Consider the following 20065-nt stretch of genomic DNA (forward strand, 5'->3'; position numbering starts at 1 on the left):
AACCTTTCAGCTCACCAGAATAAGCAACATTTGTATTGTGCAGAATACACATCATTTTATTTTACAGAGCTGTAAAAGTATTTAAAGATACAAGAATAATAATTGATGGTGAGATCCAGCAGGCTGGCACGATGGCCACAGCACAACCTGAATCAATTCAAGCCCGTGCTGACTGCATATTGCCCCAGCAGCTGCAAGTGGAAAACCATCACATGGAACCACCTATGGCCTGCTTGCAGCAGTCAGCTGTGTTTCCACCCCTAGGACATGCCCACTGCCAGAGGGGCACTTTCACTTGTAGGGAATCACTTTATTCCCACTCACAGCAACGGGAATCAGCAGCTTCCTGTACTCCAGAGGGAGGTGACGCTCCACCAGCACGTGCAATGGCATCTTGTCTGTCACCAGCCCTTGCCTTTGTTCAGAAAAAAAAGAGGAGAAAAGAAACAGAATAGTTAGTGGAAAGAGTTTCCAATAAACTTAATATCAAAGTTTCTGAAGTTTTCTTGCAGTGGCATTTTAGCATTTAACTCCTGAAACACACAGGCTGTGGCTGTTTGCAACAGGAAAGTCATCTCCCTTTATTTGCACACAACTTCCCCACGTGTTCAGTCCCATCTATGGTGCAGCCCCCCACAGAGATACATGTTTTCCACAGTGAAAGTCAGCACACTGAGCCATGCCAAAGCAGTGCATTCCTTTTTAAATTCACAGTCCATGTGACATGGGATAAGTTTTACCATTTAAGGACATGCACAGAATGATGCAGTGGAAGCAAACATCCCATTGTCCAGTAGACTTTTTTTTTTACATGCCATTCACAACTCAGAGGTGGTTGGCATTTTAAAGCTGTGTAGACAGTGTTGTTTTCTAGTAACACCATTTAGCTGACTGGCCTGAAAAAAAAAAAAATCATTATCTCCCAGTCTCACAGAGAGAAACAGCAGCCTTTATGCATGCTTTCTTTGCAGGAAGAGCAGAAATGCTGTTCTTATTTGTCGACTGGTAACAACTCCAAATCTCTTTAGGAGGTAGTGGAAAAGCATAAAGACGTTGGGAAAAAGGTAGAACAAGCATGCAGAATCCTCAAACCTGGCCAACTAAGTCGTCATGTTTCTTGACCTGCTTTATTAATATCAATACAGCTGTCAGCTGGGAAAATGAATTCTCTAGACAGCAAGAGATTAATTCTTTCTAAGCAGCAGCACCAGCTCCTGGTACTCAAGCCCACACAAAACCATTTACTTTAATCCCTCAAATAACTTGAACATAGCATCTGAAGGAAACTCTTCCAGGGGAAACTAGAATAACAACTTCCTTGACTTCAAATAAGGAGTGGGAAATGCTTCAGGCTTCCAACCCAAGAACAAAACCCTTGTATTTTGGTCGCAGGACAATGTAAATCCAGTCATAAGATGGGGGAGTTGAGGGAGCCCAAAGGGAAGAGCTGCACTGAAGAGGCTCTGAGAACATCCCATGCAGGATGCAGGCCCTCTGTGAGGTCTTGCAGCAGGAAGAAGAGGAACGCTGCTATCAGGAGAAGCCAGGCCAGAGAATCTTATTCCTGCTTTGGCAAGGAACAGCCAGTTTGAACTCTATCAGATTTGTTTGGAGGACAGTAATGTGAGTGCTTGCAGTCCCCATTTCAGTCGCAAGTGCTCTCAGGGATGCAAACAGCCTAGCCTTGCTTACTGTAGCTCACCTGCGTTTTCTACGCACACCTTTCATGTCCCAGCCCTTTCTGCTTCAGCCTTGCACACATTCCCCTCCTCTTGCTACCTGTTTCTCAGACTCCTCCTTCATTCCCAACCCTCAACACTTCTTCCTGCCCTCTACCACACTAGCCCTAGAGTATAGAAATTCATGTCCACAAATGTCTTTTTTTTAGGACAAAAAGCCAAGCTGCATCACACAGAACAAGTCACAAGTTACCATGCTCACAGTGGAAACACTGCCAGTGTGCATACCCAGGCAGTGACAGTCTTACCAGGCTATCAGTGCAACACAGACCACCACAACAGGTTAATAATACCTTTCCTTTACCTTCTCAAGAGGAGTTCCACGTCAGCCATCTCCACTGTTCTCCTCCCTGCATGCTGGCTGTAAGCTTCCAGATCACTGCTGATCTGCTTGAAGTATCTCTCAGAGCTGTAGAAGAATTAAAGAAAGAAATAAAAAAAATAAAATAATCAGGCTGTGGGGTGTACTAACACCAAATGCTCGCCCACTTCTGTTGGGTAAGTTGTACTGCAGCTGCTCTCTGTGCAGGTCACAGCCTGCCAGAGAAATATGTGGGAGAAGAAACACGACAGTCCTGGGAATGAAGCACTGCCTCTCAGCCTCGGCCTTCTGGACCATCACCCAGTAATTCTGGATGTGCCAAGATAGCTGTGAAACAGCTGCACATTTGACAAGCAGAACCCTTCCCAGACCTCCCACACAGGCAAGAACAGGAATTAACTGATAGTCTCATCTTTAACATGGATTTATTAGGCTCTTATGGGGTACAGTGTTGGAACAATCCCCAGATTTTACTCAGGAAGCTAATTTCTAGATTCCAGTAGCTGAGAAACCCTGGAGCTGTAATAGTGCACAGCAGGAACAGCTTCACCTTGCTCAGCCTGATCCTCCAGAGCCATCCTGCTCAGACTGCCAGTGATATCAGTGTGCTGTTAGCTAAAGCACTGCACGGTGCACTTGGTCCCAGCTGAGACAAATGTCAGAAGTTGCTGCAAGGCAGCATCATTCACTGATAGCCACGCAGCAGCCAAAAGCACCTAGCACATTTCTGTTCTCATTTTCATCACACCTCCTGCAGATTTCCCACCAGCTGAGTAGCGAAGGGCTGAGGGAGAGCCGTCAACTTGTCAGCAGGTCTCTGGAAGAATCTGCAGTTACAGAAGGAAAAAAAAAAGGGAGGGAAAAGAAGAGGAGGAGGAGAGCAGTTTGCTGCTGCTTACCATTTTTCAACAATTTTATAGGCATCTCTGGTCACTGGCATTCTCACGTAATGGCTAAATATCTGCTTTATCAGCCTGCTTGCTATTTCAGGCTCACGTGTTTTCCTCTGTGCTGCTCCTGAGCTCTTTGGAACTGGCTTTGGAGCCCGCAGTGGCTGCGGGGGCAACCTTAGAGAGAAATTGAAGATTCACACATCATCAAGTGAACATACAGGCAGTAGGAAGAGAACTAAGCTCAGGCAAGACTTATGCTGAATTTGAAGATGTTAAGAACTACCACTTCTTTCTCCCTCAACTGCCGAAATCTCTCATGCCCACGAAGTACAGATTTTGCAAACCATCCATGTGGCATTCCAGCCTTGGGAGAAGTAATTCAGGCTCAAGTTTTCTGAGACAAGGGTGCTAACGCAGCAAAAGCCAGCACGCTATAGTTCACTCTAATATATAAATGCTACACATAAGTGCTAAATCTGTGCTACAGCTCTCTGTAGTTTTCACTTCCCAGAAGTGGACAAAGTTTGAGGTATCCCTAGGCCATCTCCATATCTGGAGACAGGAGAGTCTGGTCTGTAAGATACAATCCACCATTCCTGGCAGCTGACAACACTTACCAGGAGTTTCTCCTTTGACAGTCACCTTCCATGAAAAACATGCTCAGAAAAACTTTACATTATTAGAAATGTTTTGTTTAGCCTTTTGCATTCTTCCTCCCTCAGGCTTTTTTTTTTTTCAAGTCCTAAATGAAACTACTATTGTTCTCCTATCTAAAATGAAGATCTGCAACACAGAAAGGGGAAGCAAAGTCCCCAGATTCACTCAGTAGACAAGTAAGAAACAACAGAGAAGACTTGTATCTCAGACCAACACATACAAAACCCAAACAACACACGTTAGATAGCTAACAAGCAGCACCCTGAGCTCTCTGCTCTTGCCACTTGTCTTTCCCAGGCACACTTCCATCAGATCACTGCTGAAGGCTGTTTACACTTACTCAGGAGCAGCAGATTTTACAGGCCGTGGAGGCGACAGCAACGACAGCACAGGATGCAGTCTGTGGTCTGCAGCACGGACAAACATGGGTGTCTTCATGGAAACTTCTAAGGAAAAAAGAAAACAAAAGGATACCAGCCACCTGAGGAACTGAAATCTGTTTTCCAAATCCCTGCAGCAAGCACCACTGTAGCAGCAGCCAGAAGTCTAGCCAGCTTTGCACAAATCTGGTCTGGTGCCACACTGCCTGCACTCAGGCTATGGCTGTGTGGAACCAGCCTGGCCACTGACTGCTGCAGTTCTATCTGCCCCATCTCCTGCCTCACACACTGGTGGTTTCCTCACTGCCAGCTCCCACCCAGTAGGCTGTGTGGGACCTGCAGGCTGGGCAGGGTCTCAAATGGACACTGGGGCTGATGGTTCCATCGATTTAAACTGCCAAAAAAGTTGCAGCCCTCTTCGAGAGAACTTCAAAGCACGAAAACTACTTCACTGTCATCCTGTTAAATCAGTATCAAATTCTCCTGAGCAGAGGGACGTGTAGAGCAAGAAAGTCACAAGATGAAGGTGAGTCTATGAGCATCTCCCACACTTGCAGTTTCAGAAATTCCCCCCAGCTAAGGCTCAGGATGCAGACAGTACCTTGCCTTTTCTTTGCCTGTGCACCATCTCTAGCAGTTTCATCCAATCTAATCTGCACCCTCTAACTTCAGTCTTCAATCCCTTCGGTTTGTAACAATGAGCAGGAAAGAAAACCTTAACTAAACTGAAATACTGAGCAGCTTCCTGTCTAGGACTGGTGAGAGAAGACCTCTTGCCTGCCAGTTTCCCTCACAAGCTGAGCAGAGCCCAAGAATCCAGCATATCTGATAACATAACTGAAGTTTGTACTTCACCACCCTCCCCAGGAGGCTGAGGCATCTGTCCTGTGACAGCAGACAAGTCCATCTACCAGAGGTCTCAAGGTACCAGTGGGAGTTAAACTCTGCAACTCAAAAGTCAGGAGGCCCTCACAGAAAGCAGGGCTGGGTGAGTCACTATGGTTCCTTACATGAGTTTCCTCTGAAGAAATCCTGACATGTGCTGGAGGAGCAGGAAGTGGGATGCAGAGGAAAAAACTACTTGTGCTAAGGTTTCTGAGGTAAAATTTACAACTATAGTGCACAGTTCCTCATTTTTAATTCCTGCTTTTCTTCCTCTCTTTGTCCAACAAGATCTGGAAGACACTACTTCCACTGTTCCACCCTATCAGCACCGCACAGATCTCTCCAACAAGATGTTGAAGGTTACAGATAAGCATTCACACACTCCTTTCACACACTATTGCAGACACCCTACAAACACTTCACAGCTTTTCTCACGGCAAAAGCATATCAGATCGATTGCCACCTTCTTATCACAGCTGAATTTCCTCACAAAGCCTCGAACTCTGGCAACAGGATTCTTTCAGGATGCCCTTAGTTTAGTTTTTCAGTTCAGGATACATTCATTACACACTGAATGATTTTCAGACCAATGCCAAGAGAGCACTGAGATTCACTACAGGCAATTCTCAGATGTGGCCTTGACTGAACTACATTCTTCCAAACGCTGTGAAAACCTCTTGGAGCAATGGAGCAGACTGATGCAGTAGACTGGCCCTAGGAATATCAGCCAATAGCTTCACCTAGACTATCTTATGGACTAAGCAGCTGATCACATTATTAGTTCTGCTGTTTTTCAACCTGTTGACAGATACCAGGGGATTCTCCAACTGCCTTCTGCTACTTCTACAGATTTCTCCTTACCTTCACTCTCATGGTCTTCTATTTCACTTTCGTTATCAGTAGACTCTTCTTCAGCAGCATCCAGCTCTCCTGCGATGGTCCTACGTTCTATTTCACCTGTTTGCTCAACAGCTTCTTTTAATGGCTTTGCCCCAGATTTTTCAAGGGAGTACGAAGCAGGAGAACGCCTGCCAAGACTTCCAGCTCCAACACTTCCAGCCATCTCCAGCTCTAGATTGCCAAAACAGGAAGAATACATTACTGCAGCAATCATCACAACCAAAGCTGCAGAAAATTAAACCCAACCTGCCATTCCTGAAAAAGTTGCCATCTGTTATATTCCTGCTTTCAAGGATTAGAACATCAATCCATTAAGCTGGGTAGCGAAAGCACTGATGAATCCTCATCTTTTTCCCTTTGCTGCACCTACATGTGCCAAAGTCAGGTGAAAATGGCATTTTAACTCAGAGCAAAGTTGTTATCCGAGTTCCTTTTAGATCATCTTCTTTTAATGAAAAGAACTACACAGCTTCTGTGCTACAAGGAAAGGTGGATTTCCCCTCAAAATAAGCATTACCAAAGACTTTGGACGGTATGTTAAAGACAGAAGACCCTTGTGATTTAAGAAAACTAACTTAGATCTAGATTCACCAAAGCATTTAGAGAGTATCAAAGTTGAGTCAGGCAAAGATTGTAATTTACTAACGGGAGTTTTTGTCAATTAAAGAAGCTTCCAGCAATTATTTATTTCCAGCCACTATTGCCAAGTAGATTTTGGTTTCTACCTGAGCTGTACTGCAGTCTTCCAGCTGAAATGTCAAGATCAGCTGGCTATATTTTCCCCCCAGCATTTAACCCAGACTGCAGAACACTGAGAGAATTAACAAGCATCTCTCCAAGCACTGATGCCATAGTGCAGCTTGAGAGGTCCTAGTGCTACTGATCTCACCAGCTTTGGGCAAGTCCTGGTGCTCAGTGCCTTCTGCTACTCCTCCTCCTTCCAAAGGGGTCATTTTCATTTTGATTCCAGCATCCTGGGCTGCTGCTAGCTGTGATTCTGATTTTCTTGACAGTTTCTTCTCTGAATGTTTAGAATATTCAGTATCTGCATGGTGCTCTGTAGCTAAAGCAGGAAACTTTATCATCAGTTTCACCAACCAAAAATACAATCAACTACCAGCATCTGGTTTAACAATTGCTAAAATTCACTTGATAAGTAAACACATCAACAGCCATAAACTGCAAATGCAGTTCCCTTCCAGAAATTTACAATGAAAAACATTTCCTCAGTCTGCCACCTATTCAGGGCACACGTCAGATCCCCACAAAGGAAATGTACTTCTCAGTAAGCAAAGACAAAAAGAGTAGATCTTGTAGAGCTAGTTTCACTTTTGGAGATTGCCTGAAAGGCCAATTCTTTTTTCCTTTAAATCTAGCAATACGTAGAGTTTATGCCCAGACCCTCCTCCCCATTTCCAGCTCACGGGTATAGATGGCAAAGCACATGCCCAGGTATCCTGAAACTGAACCAGGGATCATCAAAGCTGCCTAAGGCAGCCAGCGATTCTCACAGTGGCCTTTCAGTACTTAAGAGAAGGTTATAAAAGGAAAGAGACTGACTTCTACATGGTAGTATTAGGACAAGAGGGAATGGTTTCAAACTAGAAGAGGAAAGATTTAGACTAGATGTTAGAAGGAAATCCTTTACTCAGAGGGCAATTACCATCCCCCTTCATTCTGCTCAAGGGTTTTCCTTTTAAAATTCTGAATCTCAGAGAGCAGCTGCTTTCCCCAGCTGAGGAGTCCTTACATTCAGTCATTCACTGCACAGAAACTGCTCCATGCATTTGATGATCATTAATGGCAATCACTTTTCTCTGCACTCTGTTAAACCTGTTTTGAAATGCAGAGCTCAGAGCCACACACAGCAGTAAAGGTGAACACGACAATCATTTACTTGGCAGCACAGCAGTGTTCACCACTTTATCTTCTTCTCTCACAGTTTTTTACAGGTAATTTGCTTTGCTGACCATTCTCCAAGCTCTGAGTTCACAGCACTGCAATAATCCTGAGGTGACTTTCATCATCCTCCAGTGTCACATCCAGTCGATGCCCACATTTCAGTGGTGTACCCAAGCAAAGCAATAACAGGACCAAAACCAAATCAATCAGGAAAGATTACAGAATGTTAATCTCAAGCAATTATAAATTTGGGGATGGAGAATAGCTGCTACCCAAGCAAACTAACTGAAAAGAACTGCTTAAAACAAAATGCTGTGTTACCATGGTTAAAAGATAACTAATTTTGCTGATACTCCTAAGCTAGAGTTTAGAAAATGGAATTCCACAGAACATAGGAATTTGTGTCCACACTCACCCAAGGTTTAGGCAATGAACGGGTGCTGCCTGCCAACCTCAGCACACACACAGTGTTTACTGACTTTTTCTATGGCAAAAGGATTCAGAGAAAGCAGAGCATGTAAAAACACACTGTGTATAAAATCCTCTTCCAGGAACAGGGAGGTTGGTATTAAGCCCCAAACTACTAGTGACAATCATTATTACTTCAGACAGGGCAGCCTTGAAGCCCCCGAGGAGAGAAAGAGGCTGACAGGTATTAAAGAAAACTAAAGGCTAAACTGGCTTCAATAAATATAGCAAATGTCAACATGTGGACTAGCAAGAAGTGATTAGTTGGACAGATTCTTTGCCAAGAAGGAGCTATTCATCTTTCCTCCAGGAAGATGAGCAGTACTATGGACCTACAGAATAGAAAAGTTTATTCCATTTGCAGTTGTTGTGAACAAAGCAAATAGGGACAAGGGAGCAGATGAGACACAGCATGCTTTTAGAAAGGAAATGCACACAGTGCTTCGGATATGACTCAAGTTATCTCCAAAAACTTAATAATGCATTGCATTAATAAAACCTTGGCTTGGCTTTGCTCTGCAAGCCACCTGCAAGCACAGGCAGCAGCTAATATAGTTGCTTTAAACCTAAGAAAGGTAGCAGTCACAATCTAGTAACAAAGAGGGAATTCTTACCCCTTTCTGAGCATCAGGGCCCATCAGACACTCCAAAGGAGATGATCTCTAAGTAGAGATGCTCCCCTTGTGGCTCCCAGCTCTTACAGGAGGTTAGGGAGGGGTGGAGCCAGGATCCAGCCCTTCAGGTGAATTGCTTCCACGGATCTCCAGCAAGATACCTCTGCTTCCACTGCCAACCCTCAAATGAGATCTGGGAAGGGGTGGATCCTGGATCCTTCCAATCATTCAGGTACACTGCTTGCACCTGAGCTCCCCTGGGTTGGCCCTGCCTTCCTACCAGGTGCTCCATCACTGCTTCAAACCACGACTTACCATTTCCACTACCCCTACCAACCCAGTCCCTGTGATTTCATGTAATACCTGCAACCCCCAATTCCCAACCCACTGTACTCACTGCCAGCCATTTCTTCTGGCTCAGAGAACTGTTCCATTGGGTCATTCTGCTGGGAGTGATCTTGCTCCTCTTCTCCCTGCCTTGCAGGTGTTTTCTGAGTTATCCCATCAACATGTTCATGATCAGTTATTAAGTCCTTTTCAGAAAATCTCCTGGTCCTTCTCTCATCTGTGCTCACAGCAGATACCAGGCCCTCCAACCTTTCTTCCACATGAGCAGGATGTGAAGAATTGCTTCTTTGTGCTGAAGTTTTTGAATCTGATAGCTGTGGTTCAACAGCAAGAAGGTTCTGTTCATCAAACTGAGGCTCAACAAAGAGCTCTGTATTATTCAGCACCACTTCTGCATCAGTTCCTACTGCAGTTGTTCCAGTCATAGATGATGTTTGCAAATCCACAAGATAGTCTTGTGCTGTTTAAAAAGTTTTAAAACAAGTTTTACATGGGAAAAAAAAGAGCCCATTGAAAGTTATAGGAATACATGTTTATTACCAGGACCTAGATAATACAAAATCTAAGTCATACAACCAAATTGAATTCATCCACAGCAAATCAAACTGTGAAACTCTGTCACCACTCTTCAGTGGCCCAAGCCAAACCACCTCCCCAGTACCTGCAGTTATGAACATAATCCCATACAACATACAGTTTGTGTGGTGTGTAGGCAGAGGACACTGAAAATGCCAAGAATCAAGGCAACTACAGGTGCAGAGCCTTGTTCCAAATCTGGCCTCCCAGATTACACCAGATTTCTGTGAACAAGTTAGTAGCATTTAAATCCTAAAGTACAGTCCATGTTCCAGCAACTGCTTCTAAAAGTCACCTTATACAGGTCCCTCTGTCCCAAAACACAAGTATCAACACAAAAGAAACCTTTCATTTGCAGCATGTTCTGTTCCACTCCCCCTTCAAAAGCAGCGATGTCAATAGCTTTGCGATTCTGCGGCCTCCGCTGTAAGCCTCTTTTTTCAACAGTGTCTGGTGCCATCACAGAGCCAACTGACATGCGAAGAGATCTGTATAAAGAGAAAGGCAGAAAGCCTTTTCCAAACCCACACACTCCCCACTTGCTCTCAGGTTACAGCCAGGAGGCCCTTAAGATAATACTTCACAAAACTCTCAGCTAAGAACAACAAAGCTCCAAAGATTACATGCCAGTCTACTTGAACAAAATGAAATCAGACCCTTTGCTTATCTGACATCAGAATACGTACCACAGGAAACAGATGGTTTTACAGCCTCCTACATAGAGAGGGCTGCAACTGCCAGCATAACTGGCAAAAGGTTCAGAAATCTTTAAAAAATAGAGTAGAATTTACTCTGAGAGTAAAGATGTCCTCTAGATCACAGTGAGGAGTTAGAAGGAGGGTGATCAAGTGCTGTCAGTACTGACAACAAACTACAGCTGCCAACAAAATAAACTTTTTGAGGTAAGAGCAAAGACAGCAATAAAACAAATATGGGGGGGAAAATATGTTATCTGAATGTACATATTTTGTATCTTAATGAGACTGGCCAGCTCAGCTATGTCTTGTTCTTCCTCCTAGGCAGCCCAATCAAAAATGGGATTCAGGATGAAGGAGGATTTAAAAGATAGGAAGAGTGGTACTCAGCCTTCTGAATCACTTTGCATGAGACAACGAGCAAGGACTGCAGTGAGAAACAAGAACAATTGCTAACTACAGCATAGTACAGGTGTGACAGAAGAAAATGTCTCGACTTGCCAAAAAGCCTTTTAAATCCAGAAAATGAAGTCTGCATTGCTGCAACTGATGCGATGAGTCAACAGGTTAGAGATAACAGTAGAGATAATGAGTTAACAGGTAGAGATAATACTCTAAGGTATATTATGCATTGATTTACTATGGGGAAGAAAGGGAAAAAAGGAATGGCCCAAGGAAGCAAAAGGAGGAGACATGACATCTGCACAAAAAGGCAGAAGCAATGACAGCAATACATGCCAGACTTGCTGGGTCATGCAGTACAGGGGCCACAATCGTGGAAAAATACAAAGCATGTGGTATGACACTTCCACTCCAGTAATGAAACATGAGAGATTATTGTTATGATTAACACAGTTCTTTGTCATATACCCAATTATCTGTAACATTGCTCACAGTTACAGAGGTTCTGAATCAAGGCAAGGGATTTTTTCTTTCAAACTCACCGAACCAAAGTGCTGTCCAATGATGAATGAGCTTAAAAAAAAAAAAAAAGAAGTTGGTTACTCATTAGTTAAAGAGCACTGATCTTGCCCACATTAGTAAATACTAGAGCACATCCTCTCTACTTTTACAGCATTGCCTATGTCTTATAAACATGAACACATGCTGGACAAAAGAAAAATGAGTCAATTTTCTGATCACAGGTGAGTCAGTGTGGGATTCAGCTCCAGATTAAGACAGCCAAGCACAGGCATCCATGTTCCCATTACGGTCAAACACCATTCACCAGCTATACACACCTTCTGTGGGCTGGGCTGAATCACCCTCTAGGCTCCAGTGAGCAGATCTCATTTAAACTTTAGGAGCAGTTCAGCCACCTAGCGTACATGCAGGCACACGGATTCAGAGATCTGTAAGTGGGAGCTGAATCCCACCTTAAAATTCTATTCCACTTAGTACTGCCAACAGAATACATAAACTAAGGTGAGGTGTTTTAACCTTCTGTCTCTGCTCAACTAAAATAAAAGTGTATTCAGAAGCTTTATGTTAAGGGAAAAAATATTCTAATGTTAAATATTATTTCCTTTATAAAATTTCCCAGCCAAGGGCTGCATAACTTACAGGACATAACTACAACAAAATCTCTCTCTATATTTTTTCCTATTTTCAGGTTTCTGGAATTTGGAGGAGACAAGGACTGCTTCCTTTTGCTGATGTTTCAAAATGCAAAAGAGCACCAAGCTGAAAAAAGTCAAGAAGCCACATTCAATAAGGACAGAGCCTGTGACTTGGATTTAAAAAAAAAAACAAAAAAGGTTGCTTCACATCCCCTTCTTTGCTGTCCTCCTTGTACAAGATGCTGCAGTCTTGCTTCCCAGCTGAGAAGTTATTAGGTGCTAAATTGCAGCAGATCACAAATGTAAAAGTAAATGCAGATCCTCACCCTGCTTCCAAGGAAGCCGCTTGTCTGCTGCTCTCTCAAATTCAGACACGCTGAGTTTCTTTCTCTTCCTGGTCACGGGGAATGCAGTGACAGATGGATCCTCAGCAGCAAGGTCTGGCAGTTGCAGTTCCACCCTATCAAAAAAAAAAAAATCTGGCCTTTAGTACAGGACATTATTATTCAGTTATATGCCCCGTAACGTTGCTCGAAATTAAATGGAAATTATTTGTCCTTTCTGTAGCAGAAATAATGAACTAATTAATCAAGGATTAGCTCAGCAAATATGGGAAACTGTTGTTCTTGCATACTAAAACAAATTTTGCTAGGTAAGAGAAACAAAACTTAAGTGCATATTCAGAAGGACAGGGATGAGAAACTTCAGGCTATGGTAGAAGTCTGGGCTCCCAAAATATTCCAAAGCTCTCTTCACCTAATGGCACACAGAAAGGCTAGGAGGAAGAAGGAAAAAAAGTCTGCACTTGTTTAACTTCAGCAACTAGCTGAATGTAAGTCTGCAGATATCCAACCACCTGATCTTTTAACACAGACTGATGAGACATACATTTCAAGATGTGCAGGAACTTCAATAGGCAAAATCAAGAAGGTCCTGAGATGATGCTGCTCATCTGATTCGATTTTTAGAAAGGAATGAAGTTACAGCACTCACAGCAACCCAGACTTCCTCTATCAAAGAGCAGACAGAAGTTTGCTTAGTATTTTACAGGACCCGTTTTGTTTAGTGGCAATGCAAAAGTTTAGCTATAAAAATCACACTACTTATAACAGGTTACTTTATTTTGCAGTGAACAAAAATGCAGATGATTGCCTAAAGTGGTCAGAGCAAATGACTACCTGCCACCACTAGCAGCTTTGCTTGATTTCACAGTGGAAGGCTCAGGACCGTTAACATAGCAGAATGGAAGCTGAACATGAACAAAAGCACATGAACTCTGTGCAAATCCCACCTGCAAACCACCCTACAGGAGAGCAAGTAACCCACAGCAGCCCAGTACAGGGACAAGAAGCAGCAGTAACACTGTAGAAACAACAGCAGCAACCTGTTTTCTGAACATAAGAGAGAGCAGTCAGTCATTCCCACACTTTACTCCCCAGTGTCTTCAGCACACAGCCTGTAGACTTGCAAAGATCAGAGCTTTTATTGTAGCCTCTATGATAGAAAATTAAGCAGAGACTTCCATCAGAAGACTTTCTGTATCCAGCAAGCACTTCCACTGTAAAAGGCTATTAAAAGTCTGCATTTAAAAAGGAGGACTAGTACAAACACGAGGTATCTACTGTTCACTCCCAGTGTACTTTTGGTACTTTTAAAGCTGAAAAGATTACTTCTGAAAATCACAAAACACAAACCTGACTGCTGAAACAGAAGGAATCCTGCTCCTCGATTCCAGCAGAAAAGAAACTGCAGCTACATTTGGTAGTGTAAAAAAACAAACAAACAAAAACCAAAGTGCTCACGTGCTAGAAGTCCTCTGAGATGGAGGCTCTGGTTGAGCATCTTCTCTTTCTTCCAACTTAACTGTCTGAAGTGCTAGAGGTGACACTTGTGGTTCTGTCAACAAAACCAAACATTCTGGTTTCCACATCTCAAACTGGCAACAGTGTCAAAACGCAGCCTGGGACTTTTCAGTCTAGAGAAGAGAATGCTGAGAAGGAGTCTCAGAGCTACAAGTATCTAAAATGCAGGCGTCAAATCTGTGGGGGCTGACTTTCTCAGCAAGAGGAGAACAAGGGGCAGTGGGCAGAATCTGGAACATAGGAAGTTGTATACCAACACAAGGAAGAACTTTCTTACTGTGAGGGCAACAGAGTGCTGGAAGAGGCTGCCTAGAGAAGTGGAGAAGTCTCTTTCTCTATTCAAGACCTGAATGTTTTCCTGTGAGACTCTAGAGGCCCCCTCCAACCCCCACAATTTTGTGATTCTGTGACAGTGTCAAAAACACACTATGCTCTTAAAATTACATTTGTGGACAGGTTAAAACAAAGACCAAGTGCAAAGCATTTGGATTCCCCTCCTAGGAGAGCTGGCACATAGGCTGACAAACCAACGCTGACAAATAGCAGCATCAGCGTTCCACCATCTACAGAGCTTTGGTTTGCCACTGTGAGCAGCAAGCACCTCTGCACCTTACACAACATCTCAGGGCAGCAGGCAGCACCAGGGCTGCCAGGGGAAAGAAAACAACAAAGATAACCTTCAACAGTTTTCACCAATGGAAGACCTGGTGTTTGAAGCTGCACGGAATAACAGAATCACAGAATGGTTCGGGTTGGAAGGGACCTCAAGGATCGTGAAGCTCCAACCCCTCCACCACAGGCAGGACCACCAACCTCCACATTTCATAGCAGCCCAGGCTGCCCAGAGCCCCATCCAACCTGGCCTTGAACACCTCCAGGGATGGACGGGGCATCCACAGCCTCTCTGGGCAGCTGTTCCAGCACCTCACCACTCTCATAGTACACAACTTCCCCCTGACATCCAACCTCAATCTCCCCTCCCTCAACTTCAAACCATTTCCCCTTGTCCTGCAGTTATCAACCCTTTCAAAGAGTTGATTCCCCATTGATAATCTTGCACAGCTGTCATTTGCTGCACTTCTACTCGATGCTTTGCTAAGAACAGGGATCTGCTCACGGTTCTGGATGATCCTCCTCAGCATGAGGCGTGGCGTGGCGTTGTCCAGCTCAGACAAGGCATTGGGCCTGTACCTCAGCGGGGTGCTGCTGCCGACCTTGTTCTCCTTCCCTGAGCCAGATCCGCTCTGAGAACAGACACCAAAGACACGCAGCTCAACGACTCGCGGCAGGGATGCACTTTAGCATTAAAATCACCCGTATCTACCTTCAAATAAAAGCCAAACGTGACTTATAGCACACCTATCCCAGATTCCTATGAGGAAACAGTGCAATTTTACTTAGCAAAGCTTTCAGCTGAAAACAATCCCGCCCTCGAAGCTCGGCTCGAAATAACTCCTCACAGACAGCAACCCCAAGCTCAACTCCCCTCTGCCCCGCCACAACCGCCCAGAGATAAATAAAGAGCTCTCCCATACCGCAGCGAACACAACGGGCTCCCGCTCCTTTACCCGAGCCCAGTGCCTCGGAGACGCCCTGACGGCGACCCTTGGGGTGCGGGCAGCCCCACGATCGGCTCGGAGCCCAGCCCTGCCGGCCATGGCGGAGCCCCCATATAACCGTCGCGTCGAAAGCCGCGCGCTCACGGCGCGGTCTCGCGAGATCTCGCGACGCCCGACGGGAGGCGCCGCGCCGCGGGGCACGCCGGGAACGGTAGTTTTGAAGCGCAGCGCAGTGTGGGGCGCGTAGTTCCGGCGCGGCGCTGAGGCGGCGCTCGGCCTCCCGCTCCCCGCGCTGCATTGTGGGCCGCGTAGTTCCGGTGCGGCCCGGGCGGGCGGCGTCGGCGAACGGCGAGAGGCCGCGGTTGGCCTTGTGGGAGCTGTAGTCCGGCGGGGGGCCCGCGTCCGCGCCCCGAGGGACCCCCGCCATGCCGGGCTTCACCTGCTGCGTGCCGGGCTGCTACAACAACTCGCACCGCGACAAGGCGCTGCATTTCTACACCTTCCCCAAGGACGAGGAGCTGAGGCGCCTCTGGCTGAAGAACGTCTCCCGGGCAGGCGTCAGCGGCTGCTTCAGCACCTTCCAGCCCACCACCGGCCACCGGGTCTGCAGCGAGCACTTCCAGGGCGGCCGCAAGTCCTACCTGGTGCGGGTGCCCACCATCTTCCCGCTGCGCGGCGTCAACGAGCGCAAAGCAGCGCGGGCCGCCCGCCGCCCCCGCCCCGCCGCCGCCTCCGCCGCCGCCGCCACCGTCGTCGTCGCCCCGCAGGGCCCCGGCCCCGCCGCCGAGGCCCCGGTAGGGGGCGCGGCCGAGGACGTGAAGCCCATCGACCTGACGGTGCAGGTGGAGCTCGGGGCCGCCGCTGCCGGGCCCGGCCCCTGCTGGTTGCCGGTAGGTCAGGAAGGCCCCGTGGAAGGCGGCCCGCCGGACCACTCGTACTCCTTGTCGTCCGGCACCACGTCGGAGGAGCTGCTGAGGAAGCTGAACGAGCAACGTGACATCATCGCTCTGCTGGAGGTAAAGATGAAGGAGATGAAGGGCAGCATCCGCCGCCTGCGTCTGGCCGAGGCCCAGCTCCGCGAGGAGATCCGAGAGAAAGACCGGCTGCTCCATGCCGCCAGCGTCGGGGCCCGAAAGCGCCACGGGCTCTGAGGGCGGCCGACTCCTCCCGGGGCACGGCCGGGCCCTGCTTGAACGCTGAGCCTCCATCGCCCCGGGACAGGGCCGCCATGGGCCGTGGCCTCGCTTACCCACATGCAAACTCACCGGATTCAGGAGTTGCTGAGGAACGCTGTTACAAACACAGCTTCCTCTTAGAGACACCTCTGGCCTACACCAAGTCCGCTGGCATCCTCTGTGTAGTTTGAAATTGTTCTCATTTAGGGCATTGGGACCCCGTGTCACCACTAAGTGGATGTAGGGTGTTGGTTTTCAGCAAATAAACTGCGCTCAGTTGAGGTGGCAGGAACGCTACCCCCTGGAGAAGGCACGCCTGAAAGCATGGTTGCCACTGTACCCACCATAGGAACAAACAACGATGTTTTGCTTGGCCTTGCTTAGCAAAGGCGTGAGGAAAGCTTTAGAAAACCCTCTCAGGGTGATGTGTTTCTTCAGTAAATTACTGATGCCATAAAAGACTGCCATTTCTAGTGTGAAAGAATCCCAAAATTTAAGAGTGCTCATATAGGCTTGGCTTACTCAGCAGTACATACGTATTTGTTACAGTTGTCTCTGCTCTCAACACTAGCAAGGATTGCAACCTGGTACAAAGAATCTGGTGGCATTTGATGTCTGTAGTTTATCCCAGTGGCTTAAGAACTCCCTCTCGTGAAACACAGGCTTTGTAACACGTCGGAATTTAAATCCTTGGCTTTCGTTCAGTGAACTGGGGTGAAGCCAAAGTGAAGCAAACGTATCTGCAGTGGTTGCAAACCCTTGCTGTCTAATCCTAACCTAGTTGGCATGACTAATAATCTGTACCTTAGGTAAGACCTTAATGAAATGTGCTTGCGTGTTTTAAACCAAGATTTAAAAGTATTGTAACAAATTTACGTGGAATGATCGTGTAGTTTCTGTTTCTAGCCAGCGTTAGTCCCCTCACATTCAGCAACAGGAAACCAAATGGAAGTTGGCCAGAAGGCTGTGGAATGAGGGGTGTGAGGTGATGAGCTTGGACTGAGCCATGGAACGGAGCCCTTGGTGCTTTCCAGGAGGAGGGCATTTGGCGTGCCGCTCTGACTCCATCTCCATGCGTACTTGGATTGAGGGGGGGGGGGACAGCTTGACTATTATGTATGTTGGGAAACAAAAGGCAGTTCACCACAGTGTGCCCATAATTACTTTTGAGGGAGTGCCCAGGTGGCTTCTGGGTCTGTAAGATCATCTTCCTGTACTTGGAATGTGTTACATTTAGTAGATCGAGATGTCGATTTTACTACGTTTTATATAAGTATTTTCTAAATGTAAAAAGTATCTTTGGTTTGAAAATATTGTAATCTTTGTAACGCTGGCTAACATAGCTTTCCAACCGTGGGTTTCAATGCCCTCTGTAGGAGGGAACAAAAGGGCACATTGGCAGCTGTTAGCTGGAGGTTTATCTGTTGATCATGTAGCCAGTTCAGCTGAAGGCATTGGTTGTCAGAGCCTGCTATGTGATGCATGGGTCATTTCTTTATTGCTGTGTGTACTGAGTTGGATGGTTGACTGTGAGGATACTACAGGTCTATTCATGTACTAAGTATTTCCTGTTATTTTCATTTTAATTTATTTTCTCTGATATGTAGCTCTAACTTCAGCTCTGCCGTGTACTGATTTTCCTACAAGTCAAGTAAGCAGCAAGTTTGTTTTGTTTTGTTTTTTGGGGGGGGAGGGGGTGGTAGGGAAAGCAGATACCCACTACCCTATCTGATTTAGCATATGTAATTGGTCCAGCAGATCTATGCTCCCATCAAGACAATAGGCAGCACAAGGTCTCTCCTTACAAACGAGACCATTTGTGCATCCTAGCTTCTTGAGAACACACGCATTTTAACAGTCATGGTACTTTTTTACCATTGGAATGCACTTCAGGATGTTCAGCCACTTAGCCCGCTGGACTGGTTAACTGCTGGACTGTTCGACTTCTCCAGGTTACACTGAGGTGCTAACATGCTTAATTTTAATAAAGTATATTTTGTTTTGTTTCCTGCTTCCGTGTTGTGTAATTGTGAGGAGCTCCAGAGGGGTTGCGATGCTTTCTGTCTGAGGTGGAACTTTGCAAACTGCCCTGCTTTGACCAAAGGAACTTCCTAATTACTGTGAATACCGATACATCTGGAAAACTAACTTTGCAGTTTTGTTGGCTATGTAGTTCTATAGCATTCTTATCTGGGGACCTGAAGTTTCATTTTTAATGCTGACTCACTGCTTCCCTCTCGCAGTGAGAGTAGTTTTATCATTATAGGTTTCACTTGCTAAACATTTACTGATGTGCTACTGCAGATGAAAATGGGACATCTGCAGTTAGACTGACTGGATTGCTGAAAGGTTGGTGGCTGTAGCTTGCTTCTCTTTGGGAATGACTTTTTATTCCACAGCCTGAATGTCCTTCAACTAATGTAGGGTAAGGAAGAGGAGTTTGAGGTCTGCTCTGTGTAATTATGTGCCTGCCTACTCAGGGAGCTGGAGCTGTCTGATGAGCAGACAGCTACTGGGACAGTAAACAGGCTCTAAATAGGAGCAATTTGAGCAGCAAGAGACGGACTTCCCACACAGTGCTTACACTGAAGAGACAGCGTGAGGCTCACACACCACACGTGGCTGAGGAAGGAGGAGCCCTGGCCTCCTGTGAGTGTGCAGGGAGTGAGTGTGCCCACTACAGTGCGCAGGGAAAAGCCAGCGTGCTGCTTTTTTGTGCAATTCCCAGAGTTCATCATCTGAGATTGCTTGCAACTATTGCAATTATTATTAATAATTGTAAAAGACAAAAAATTACAGCTGGTGCATCAGACATTTAATGGGGTGAACTACAAACATTAAATGAAGCAGTGAAATTTTTTCCTCGTGCACAATCTCCCCCATTTGTTGCTAAATTAAGTGAGCAACCCTACTGGCAATGAATTAAGAGGCTAATTAGGAAGGTACCTCAGGCATGAGCTGTGTTACGCTCAATGCAAATGCTTTTTCTTCCATTTTAACTTCTCACCTTTCTGCATCCTGCATTCTGAGCTCACGTGCACCCTCTCAGAATTCTTCTCCCATTCCATGTTCCTGTGTGTTTGTGTGTATATGATAAGAAATGTCAGCCCCAGGAGGGGACTTGAAGAATGTTTCCTTAGAGTGGCTATTATTGCTGTAAGGGAAAACCTTAATTCCATATTCAGAATCAAACAGGAGAAAAACACAAGGAAAATTCTTTCCAATGCAAAGCCCTCTTTCACGTAAATAAAACCCTGAACATCTTCCATGTGCTCGCACAAGGCTTGCTCAGTTCACTTGTGTTAGAGATCATTACTGCTCCCATTAAACGATTGGAGGACAAATGGTTCTTTTCATGGCTCCTGACAAAGCATCTTGGTGTGTTCATTCACAAAGAATATTCTCCAGAGCTCAGCTCAAACTATTTATCTGCAGTTTTTTCTGCCCACGCTCACAGTCCTGCCCCGTTCCTACCTCTTCCTTGTGACCCGAGCTCCGATGTGACAAGGACAGAACAGAGCAGAAGTTACT

The 20065-nt window shown here is 45.9% G+C and overlaps 2 protein-coding genes across 3 annotated transcripts; one reads left to right on the forward strand and one right to left on the reverse strand.

Moving 5' to 3' along the window:
• Nucleotides 1-29: 29 nt before the first annotated feature.
• On the reverse strand, nt 30-16078 carry CENPT (centromere protein T). Of its 2 annotated transcripts, XM_042876926.1 has the most exons (14): nt 16001-16078; nt 14918-15044; nt 13741-13834; nt 13230-13329; nt 12265-12398; nt 11324-11354; nt 10030-10172; nt 9158-9568; nt 6666-6839; nt 5738-5947; nt 3952-4057; nt 2961-3128; nt 2044-2148; nt 30-415 (listed from the first exon to the last, which is right to left on the reverse strand). In XM_042876926.1, exons 3-14 carry the CDS (start codon nt 13778-13780, stop codon nt 292-294), a joined length of 1746 nt encoding a protein of 581 aa, XP_042732860.1. In that variant the 5' UTR covers nt 13781-13834; nt 14918-15044; nt 16001-16078; the 3' UTR covers nt 30-291. The 2 variants fall into 2 exon arrangements, with proteins under 2 accessions (XP_042732860.1, XP_042732859.1); XM_042876925.1 differs by lacking the exons at nt 13230-13329; nt 16001-16078 and adding an exon at nt 15336-15471.
• Nucleotides 15705-18540, forward strand: THAP11 (THAP domain containing 11). The gene has a single exon (XM_042876927.1). It carries the CDS (start codon nt 15785-15787, stop codon nt 16508-16510), a length of 726 nt encoding a protein of 241 aa, XP_042732861.1. The 5' UTR covers nt 15705-15784; the 3' UTR covers nt 16511-18540.
• The last annotated feature ends 1525 nt before the right edge of the window (nt 18541-20065 follow it).

This window comes from Lagopus leucura, unplaced genomic scaffold (assembly GCF_019238085.1).
Source record: "Lagopus leucura isolate 7727_CA_CO unplaced genomic scaffold, USGS_WTPT01 Super-Scaffold_100017, whole genome shotgun sequence".
NCBI lineage: Eukaryota > Metazoa > Chordata > Aves > Galliformes > Phasianidae > Lagopus > Lagopus leucura.

Bases quoted from the DNA above. Each gene is read 5' to 3' on its own strand.
- CENPT (XM_042876925.1), bottom strand. From the start codon at position 15,458: ATGGCCGGCAGGGCTGGGCTCCGAGCCGATCGTGGGGCTGCCCGCACC. The intron at 6,840-9,157 runs GTGAGTACAGTG...TTCCTGCTTTAG, and splicing joins GCCAGAAGAAATGGCTGGCA to CTACAGAGCACCATGCAGAT. The intron at 416-2,043 runs GTAAAGGAAAGG...TTCTGAACAAAG, and splicing joins GTGGAACTCCTCTTGAGAAG to GCAAGGGCTGGTGACAGACA.
- THAP11 (XM_042876927.1), top strand. From the start codon at position 15,785: ATGCCGGGCTTCACCTGCTGCGTGCCGGGCTGCTACAACAACTCGCAC.